This window comes from Borostomias antarcticus (assembly GCF_949987555.1).
Source record: "Borostomias antarcticus genome assembly, chromosome: 10".
Lineage (NCBI taxonomy): Eukaryota > Metazoa > Chordata > Actinopteri > Stomiiformes > Stomiidae > Borostomias > Borostomias antarcticus.
In genome coordinates, this window is record NC_140243.1 from 23704414 (window position 1) to 23714504 (window position 10091).

Consider the following 10091-nt stretch of genomic DNA (forward strand, 5'->3'; position numbering starts at 1 on the left):
CCCCCAGGTGAATAAGTATGCCAAAGAGCTGCTGGCGGCCATGAGCTCGGGCATGGAGGAGAAGGACGACCCAGGGAAGCGCATCACGCTGGAGGCCATGTCAGGCCTGTCCAAGGTGCTGCTCTACCTGGACAAGAAGAACGTCCATCTGCTGGTGGTCTACATCATCATGAAGATCAAACCCTTCTTGGAGAATGTACGTACCGCTCACACACACACACACACACACACACACACACACACACACACACACACACACACACACACCGTCTTCTCTGTTGGTGTGTTGCAGTATTGGAGTGCTTGTGTGTGTGTGTGTGTGTGCGCGCATGCGTGTGTATGCGTGCGTGACATACAGACCAGGACCTGGCTATTAACGGACTGTTTCTCATTCTCTGTGTTTCTCTGCAATACAGTAGTCTAACTGACCTCTGACCTCTTCTTGACCCCCGACCTCTGCAGGAGAACGATGAGATCCGCTGCGCCTCCATCCTGCTGCTGGGGAACCTGACCAAGTTTGGCTCCGGAGAGCCCGTCTTCAAGGACCAGATCCACAACGTCCTGGTCAGCCTGCTGCTGCACCTCTCTGACCCCAACCAGCAGGTGGTCAAGGTGTGAGAGGAGCTCCACACACACCGCCACACACACACACACACACACACACACACACACACACACACTCTCCCACACAGTGCACGTAACTACTGTACTATACATCTAAAATCCATTCAGTATGATTCATCAAGCGTGTGTGCGTGTGCGTGTGTGTGCGTGTGTGTGTGTGTGCGTGTGTGTGCGTGTGGCTGTGTGTGTGTTGTCCATGCAGGCATGTAAGTACGCCATGCGAGTGTGTTCCCCTGTGGTGGGCTCGGAGCAGATCAACACCATGTTCCAGAGCCATCTCCATGACGACAAAAGTCTGCACTATGGAGAGTTCATCAATGACCTCACCAAGTACATTGTGAGTAGACCTGAGTGAACACACACACACACACACACACACACAATGCAGACTGACACAGACACCACCAACCCGCTGCTTTAAGTGATATTCTATCAAAATCAGACTGGGATATTTTGCTGTTCAGTGTCTTTGTTGTGTCCAGTGCCTTGCTGTTTGTTTGGTGATAGGCCAGAAATATCTACTAGCTGAATTAGATTTCAGCCAGAAATATCTACTAGCTGAATTAGATTTCAGCCAGAAAATATCTACTAGCTGAATTAGATTTCAGCCAGAAATATCTACTAGCTGAATTAGATTTCAGCCAGAAATATATACTAGCTGAATTAGATTTCAGATCAAAATATCTACTAGCTGAATTAGATTTCAGACAGAAATATCTACTAGCTGAATTAGATTTCAGATCGAAATATCTACTAGCTGAATTAGATTTCAGACAGAAATATCTACTAGCTGAATTAGATTTCAGCCAGAAATATCTACTAGCTGAATTAGATTTCAGCCAGAAATATCTACTAGCTGAATTAGATTTCAGATCGAAATATCTACTAGCTGAATTAGATTTCAGCCAGAAATATCTACTAGCTGAATTAGATTTCAGACAGAAATATCTACTAGCTGAATTAGATTTCAGACAGAAATATCTACTAGCTGAATTAGATTTCAGACAGAAATATCTACTAGCTGAATTAGATTTCAGACAGAAATATCTACTAGCTGAATTAGATTTCACCCAATTTTGTCCTCTGGTTACCATTCCAGTCCAGTACAGGTAGATGATTTCAGTATGATGTCAGAGTGCTGTTGTTGTTTAGATGGTTTCAGTGTGATGTCAGTGCTGTTGTTGTTTAGATGGTTTCAGTATGATGTCAGAGTGCTGTTGTTGTTTAGATGGTTTCAGTGTGATGTCAGAGTGCTGTTGTTGTTTAGATGGTTTCAGTATGATGTCAGAGTGCTGTTGTTGTTTAGATGGTTTCAGTATGATGTCAGTGCTGTTGTTGTTTAGATGGTTTCAGTGTGATGTCAGAGTGCTGTTGTTGTTTAGATGGTTTCAGTATGATGTCAGAGTGCTGTTGTTGTTTAGATGGTTTCAGTATGATGTCAGTGCTGTTGTTGTTTAGATGGTTTCAGTGTGATGTCAGAGTGCTGTTGTTGTTTAGATGGTTTCAGTATGATGTCAGAGTGCTGTTGTTGTTTAGATGGGTTCAGTGTGATGTCAGAGTGCTGTTGTTTAGATGGTTTCAGTATGATGATGACAACGATTGTTGTTGTTGTTTATCAGTCCCCCCAGAAAAACGTGATTATGCGATCGCATAATTCATTGCATAATCAGGCAAAGGGCGCATGTTATTTCTCGTATCATTCCAAGCATCTGAAGACGTAGTGTAGGCTATATGCATTAGAGTGGGGTGTGCACGAAAATACAGGACAGGTTCTTGCATTTTTCTCATATTCTCGCAATATTCGCAAGTTCCCGCAACTTCAGATAATCCCCGCATTTTCAACGCATAAAATCACATAAAAACCCTGCATATTCCATTGCATAATCAAGGATTTTTTCATGCATAATCAAGGATTTTTGCCAGTGTTTTTCTGGAGGGACTGGTTTATATACTCTCAGTAAAAGTGTTCAGTACCTGTCCTCTGTTCTCTAGATCCAGGACTTCCCGAGCATGCTCAACTTCTACCACATCTCCGTCATCCAGTTCTTCAAGAGCAACTGGGCCGAGGTCCGAGCAGGGGCCGCCATGTTCATAGGTAGGTGTGTGTGTGTGTGTGTGTGTGTGTGTGTGTGTGTGTGTGTGTGTGTGTGTGTGTGTGTGTGGGTGTGTGTGTGTGTGTGTGTGTGTGTGTCATCCATATGCACACATGCAGAGTTCAAAACTGCGACCAAATTGGCCACATTTGTGACCTTTTTTGGGTAATCGGATATAAAATGTCAATGGGTTACACTGCATCGGCAATATCATCCACAAAAACCTAGTTTGCTTCACTCTAGTCCAGTCTATAGTTCATTCCTCACTAAGCTGAAAAGGCAATGCGATGCCCCAATGCCATAGAGAAGGCCTACTCACTCATTACTCCCAAAATTGTATAGATGGTTGTATAGCTGTATATTTTTTATTTGTTTTTTATCCAATTCACGGATTAATCCGGTCTGTTTTTTGCGCAGCGGGCAAGTGTCAAAACAATTGGGGTGACCCAACGATGTGCTGGTGCAGACTGAGAAGGTTGGCAGCATCAGAGCCACCAGTGGAAAATGTTTTGAGCCCTGACATGCCGTGCAATTACTGCAGCTCTCCGGACTGATTTACTGGACTCATTTAGAACTATAATGGGACCCTCTGTGAGATGTTTTTGTCTGTGTCAGGGAAACCATGTCTTTGTTTTGCTCTCCTGTCTAGGTTTCTTGCTGGGTAATCTCCCCGAGGAACTCTTCTCTCACATCAACATGGGCAGTGTGACCAAAGGTAGGCTTGTCTGTCTGTCTGTCTGTCTGTCTGTCTGTCTGGCTGTCTGTCTGTCTGTCTGTGTCTGTCTGTGTCTGTCTGTCTGGCTGTCTGGCTGGCTGGCTGGCTGGCTGTATGTATGTACTGTACACTTTACTGTACTGTACAGGATCTGTTGACTTCCTGTTTGGTTACATCCTCTTCCTGTTTCCTGTCAGGTCTGGTGATGCTGCTGCAAGACCCCGACCCTGTGGTGAGGGTGAAGGCTGCCGAGGCCATCGGCCGTTTCCACTGAGAAACACACACACACATACATACTGTGTACACACACACACACACACACACACACATACTTACTGTGCACACACACACACACTCATACACACACACGCACCTGTCATAACCAGCTTTATGTTTCTGCTACTGCTTTTCGAAAGATGAACTGGGTCTCGATACGATGACAGAACACAGTACTTGAATTCTCAGTCTTTCAAGGGACTTTGTGACCAAAGACTGTGCCCCCCCCCCCCCCCCCCCACAAACACATCATGAATTCCGGCGCTCGGAGCCAGTCGCGTTACGAGTTGGTCTTAGAGATGTGTGAGGGGGAGGGGCATCAGTGTGATACGGATCATGGCCGACCATGAACCAGGTGAAACACGCACCGGCCTCTTAGACTGGCGCAGAATAACTCCCATCTACTACAGTTGGGCTCAGCTGGGGATGAATTGGTTAAACTCACTCCTGGGTTGGAATACAGCCCAAACCCGGACCATGTATTTGCTAGCTTTTTGATGGCGTAGCAGGTAGCTAAGCGGTAGCTTCAGTTAGTCGAGTACCCACGACCAAGCACACGGAGGTGGCGAGTGACCGTGGAAGCAATACAACGCACTGGTCGGCAATAACCAGCAGACGACCAATAGAATAGAATAGCTCTTGACTGTACGGTGCACTAGTTCAGCCAGTCGTATCTGCGCTTCCCAGTAACCCCAGGTAGAGCATGTACGCAGACGGGCGTTCCTATGGCGACGCCGCTATCAGTGCCAAAACGTTAGCTACAGTAGACTAGCGAGCTGCGTTTAGCGACGCAACAACCCTCGATATGTCCTTATACAGTATCTCTCCGTTCTGCCACGCACTCACTCTCTCTCTCTCTTTCTCTCTCTCTCTCGCTCTCTCTCTCTCTCTCTCACTTCACATTTCCAGTTCTCTGTCGTCTCAGTTGATTGTACGTGCGGTAGAGTAGGATGATGTCACACCGGGCGGGTGACCGAGGTCAGCGGTACGTCGGGGTCAGCCCGTCCTCACGGTTACTGCGCTGTGCGCTGTGCACTACTGTACCAAACTACTGGACTACCGTACACTGACCGACAGGCCTGTGTAGTCTTAACCGTGGATGTAGAGGTGTAGGTCAGCGCTATTGATGGCACTTTTGATTAGCATGTTGAAAACCAGGTTTATTAGTATCCGAGCCCTGGACTGGCAGAGGGGCGGGGCGGGGGCGGAGCTAGTTTGGGTTCATCCGGTCGTGTTGATGTGTAGGATGACTGGGTTTGGACTTGTTAGTCCTGTTTTTTTTTTTGTTCCGTTTTTTTTAAATCTGTTATATGTATATATGTATGCAGTTCCGCTATGTACAACTGGAACAGACTAATGAAGACGGTGGTGACGGCAATCATGATGCGTTTTAAACAGGAGTAATAAAAGTGATCCATTGAAACATGACTGGTGTTCAGAGTGACTTCATCTCAGTCAGTAACAGCTCCGTACTCTACACTCTCTCTCTCTCTCTCTCTCTCTCTCTCTCTCTCTCCCACACACACACACCCACACACTCTCTCTCTCTCTATCTCTCTCTCCCACACACACACCCACACTCACGCACTCTCTCACTCTCCCACACACACACGCACTCTCTCTCTCTCTCTCTTTCTCCCACATCCACCCACACACACGCACTTTTTCTTTCTCTCTCTCTCTCTCTCTCCCTCTCCGTCCATTTCTCTGACCTAAAGTGAATTTGGGGATCAGATTTAATTGTGTCCACTGTGGCTTCTGCGGGTGACTAATGGTTTTAATATGGCTGAGAAAAGCTCTACTCCGCTGCACAGGGGCGTCCACAGGGTCCCCTCTCCACCGCTCCAGAAGAGAGGGAGAGAGAGGAGGAGAGAGAGAGAGAGGGAGAGAGAGAGAGAGAGAGAGCAGGAGAGGGAGAGAGAGGAGGAGAGAGAGAGAGAGAGAGAGGAGGGAGAGCAGGAGAGGGAGGGGAGACTGAAAGTGCTGATCCCTGACTGCATGGGAAGAGAAGAAGAGAGGGAGAGAGAGGAGGAGAGAGAGAGAGAGAGGAGGAGAGAGGGAGAGAGGAGGGAGAGCAGGAGAGGGAGGGGAGACTGAAAGTGCTGATCCCTGACTGCATGGGAAGACCGACAACAGCTTGATAGGAGGCAGCATATGACGCCAAGGTGAATACAGAGGCGTAATTGCTGGTTAAGGTTATTCAACTCTGACGTGTCGTTCATGTTACATTCAGTACAGGGTCCCACAAGACACTGTCCAAACTGCAGGCGGCAAATTGGAATCTCAGGCTGTCTAGGAGATAATCAAAGTGTAATGGAATTGGATAAAGTGAGTTGAAAGTCGTTGCGATCCAGGTCAATTTGACTTGATGAGGACGTGCGGCAGGCTTCTTGTCTGTAATGGGCTAAATGTTGATTAGGCTTAGTGGATGCCCTCGTTACAGTGACGGCTATATGCACTTTATCAACCCCCTCGTCATAATAAGACAGGCAATCTCAGATAGGTGATTGTGATTTAAAATGATCAAAGACATTATGTGGGAGAGCATAACAGCGGTGTTCCTCCCAGGTCAACACAGTTAATTTCAGATAGTGCCGGTTACTCTGGCTGGCTTGTTGCCTTCTGCATGGCGATGATACAGGTTATTTCCAAACCATTGGACCTGTTTGTGTAACTGCTGTGTGGGTAATGATGGTGTACTGAAGATAATGCCTTAAAAGTAATCATTGTGGGGTAGGCAGGGATCCTGGAGCCCCTTTCAAGTTTCCAATGTGGGGGCCCCCTATCTCCAATGTGGGGGCCCCCTATCTCCATATTTGCCGGTTTTAGTACTTACCTACTGTGAGGAAAATCAGCATGAATCTGCAGAAATATGGGGCAAAAAAGAAGAATGTCATTATCATTGTCAATATTATAAATGTATACATTATGCGTTTTGGTGAATATCATGTTGGCCGGTGGGGTACTGATCTGGGGACAGTTTAACCAAACACACCTGTCCTGAAACGGCAAAGTGCACCCTAGCTTCTCCTTCAGAGGACTGATGTGACCAACCTGGTATGTTCTGAATACCAACGCCAAACTGCTACCATTAGACCATGACACACAATCTCTCAGATAGGTAATTGTGATTTAAAATGATCAAAGACATTCATATTACAGTAGATAGCATAGCAACAATGACAGGCAATCTCACCCTTTTAACCTTGAACGTTTGTAGTCCATTAAGGCAATGTTTAGGCTTTTTAGGCTTGGAGTCTCAGATAAGGCTAATGCCAAGTCCCCACAACCTCTGCTGCAACCAATGGGATTTATGCCAAAGGTAGACATGCAGTCTTAAATCAGTCTGGGAGTTTATACCTTAGAATACCTTATTGTGGTGCTGCTGATAGTCTGGAAGCGACCGTAGTGTGGAATGATTTTCTGCCTGTCATTTCCTTAGCGCTAGATCCTGACATATGGGCATATATCTGAGCTTTGTGCAACCCTAGCACATCGAGGAATATGCTCCCCTGGCTAAGTATAGTAGCCTCATTGTAAAGGATGATATCAAAGACACAAAGTACGCTCTGTCTGGAGGCCATCCAAATACTCGAGTTCCCTGTGGTTTTGACCTTTTAAAGCTAGGCTACACCGTATACGTTTAGTTGCAAACTGCCAGTTACATTTTTGAGTTACAGTGTTGACTCAATTCACATAGAATGTTCACCTAATCTTTGAAATATTATAAATGACTTGGAATCGGTGAGTTGTGCCCCTTCCTGACCAATTTATGGACAGTATTCAGCTGATTCACAACCCTGTAGGTCTCTTGTTGCTGAACCAGCAACAGTCAGACCCAGAGCGTCTCACTGAGAGGACAGACTGACATTCACATGGTTCACCACAGGGTGGCACTAAAGCTCATCATTATTTAACTGCAATGTTGGTGTGCCCTCAACCTTGCTGAGTTACCAAAATGTGAGTCACACACCCAACGGAATATTAACAGGCAGAGAGGAGAAAAGCTAAATTGGATTACTTATCCAATGAGAATTGTATTGGTCCAAAAGGCCAAGTACGCTCTAATCAGATAGTTTATCAAGTCATTCTACGCTCTACATCAGAAATCCCTTTTAATCCCTCTCAGGATTGAATCCCTGTGAATCTCAGGTGTTTACGTGAGGTCAGATGAGTGTGTGTGTGTGAGAGAGATAATCCTACATGTTGATACAACCCTAGCTGTCCTTCATCAGCATCATCAGGTTCATCTCGTCCTGTCCTCTCCGCCTGGCGAAGAGGGATTACAGCTCATTCGCCGCTGCTTGACAAGGATTCATCTGCCCACCCAATTACAGCTCTGATAACGCAGATGTAGCAGAGGTGGTTTGGAAACACGGTATTCAATGGAAGAACCTGTCTGAGATCTGAAGACGTGGGTTGGATTCCCGACAACAAACGCCTCAAACCCCCTGTATTCATATGACTATAACAAGAAGACACTGCATGGTTAGGAGAAAGAGAGAGGAAGAGATAGGGTGAGAGAGAGAGAGAGATTAGACTCGCTGTGAAATATCACTCGAAGGTCACCGAGGGATTTTGATAATGGATTAACTTCGGTGATTTTCTTACACCATTATCTTACATGAGACAAGAGAGAACACGGAACCGGCGCCGTTCACCTCCGTGGTTCTGCCGGGCATCTAATAGAATGGCAGCGCGGTCCCTGGGTCCGCGGGCCCCGCAGAACGCCCTAACAGACCTTTCATAGTGATTACCCGGGAGTTCAAGTAGGTTTGCTCCGTGAGAGAATTGAGGTGTCGTTCAAATGCAGGACAATTCACCCTCTTCCTCTCCTTCTCCTCCTCTTCTCTCATTTCTCACTCTACCCTCTCTCTCTCTCTCTCTCTCTCTCTCTCTCTCTCTCCTCTCGCCCCTTCCCACTTGTTCTCGCCCGTCCTATCGTTCTTCCGTTCTCCTCCTTCTCTCTCTGTCTGAGATTACAGCCATCTATTCCAGACAGGCAGGTTAGTGGTGTGTGTGTGTGTGTGTGTGTGTGTGTGTGTCTAGTAGATGTAACAGAGGGTTGATGTAGCTGGACTTGACCAGCGGTCTCACCCGCGACAGATGTACCTAATCTCACATTAGATTGCTTTAGCTCACATCTGATAGCCGCCATCAATTCAAATGCCGCCGTGATACAATACCTGGTGGCGCTCCGCTCTGCTCTGCCCTGCCGCTGTGAACGGGGCGACCTGAGGCCAGTTGAAAGGAGAGGAGAGGGTCTGCTTCCTGCCGTCTGCAAAATGGATTTCAGTTGCAAACTGAGAGTTTGTATTATTGACTTTGATACTTTCTTTTACTACAGTTTTCAGCAACGCCTGCATATGTCCTTACTTTAAGAAGGCTTTTTATTATCAAAACCTTGCAAAAACAACAATGCTAGAACATTGAACAGATATTTATAGCCAAGATTAATTGTGGGTGAAGTGTGCCAACTGTGGGGTATAAAACTACATTATGACTGAATGTCTGACACAGCCAAACTCATAATAGAAGTTAAGTTCAGAATGAGACTTTATAATTGGATACTTTACTGTATAAAAACAAAACAACCTGCCTTGTGATCCCCGCTGCCCTGATAGGGAACATGGTTACCTCAAATTGAAATAAACACTTTTCTCTAGATAATTTCCTGTGTGTGTGTGTGTGTGTGTGTGTGTGTGTGTGTGTGCGTGTGTGTGTGTGTGTGTGTGTGTGTGTGCTGTTCAGGTGAATGTACAGTAAATGGCCACATCAGCAGATCAGGACCTGATGATACTCTTCTCTCTGTGTGTGTGCGTGTGCGCGCGTGTGTGTGTCCGTGCGTGCGTGCATACCGCGGACGTGTTTGTTTGCTATACGCAAGATTCTCTCTCACACACACAAACACGCACACAATAGTCGGGGGGAGTGTGTGATCTCAAACGAAGCGTGAAATTAAGAAACAGATAGCTGGAAGAGGGTCTCTCTGGGGAACCTGCTGCTTCCCGGACCCGGCCGGAGCAGAGAACCATTACCTGATGGACTCCTCCTCCACAGACGGGCGGAGGAACTGAGCCCTGGTTATCTCCCTCCGGGCAGCGGCTCGCTGGCCTGACAGCTCTGGACTCTCACTGATCCAGTAGTGGTCAGACTGAGCGTCCGGTCCCATAGATAATCATTATGGTTCTCCAACACTGGGAGGGTTGATTGCGTTGATAGAGATTGATGCGGTATCGTATTAAACCTGCGTGATTTGTGTCTCAGCCACCTGTTGATGCCTGAGGCCACACACGGACACACACACACACACACACACCTACTGTAGCTCATCTGCCTTACTTTACAGAATCTTTCACTTACAGTTAATCTTGCCTTCTCCA

The 10091-nt window shown here is 46.6% G+C and overlaps 1 protein-coding gene across 2 annotated transcripts in view; it reads left to right on the plus strand.

Annotated features, from left to right (window-relative positions):
- The window catches only part of mroh1 (maestro heat-like repeat family member 1), a 41089-nt gene extending 36195 nt beyond the window's left edge, over window positions 1-4894 (plus strand). For both annotated transcript variants that reach the window (XM_084443757.1, XM_084443756.1), the window contains exons 38-43: window positions 8-196; window positions 463-612; window positions 827-961; window positions 2617-2719; window positions 3367-3432; window positions 3630-4894. In XM_084443757.1, the coding sequence (XP_084299883.1) occupies window positions 8-196; window positions 463-612; window positions 827-961; window positions 2617-2719; window positions 3367-3432; window positions 3630-3706 (720 nt within the window). In that variant the 3' untranslated portion in view covers window positions 3707-4894. The remainder of the gene's footprint in view (window positions 1-7; window positions 197-462; window positions 613-826; window positions 962-2616; window positions 2720-3366; window positions 3433-3629) is intronic.
- The last annotated feature ends 5197 nt before the right edge of the window (window positions 4895-10091 follow it).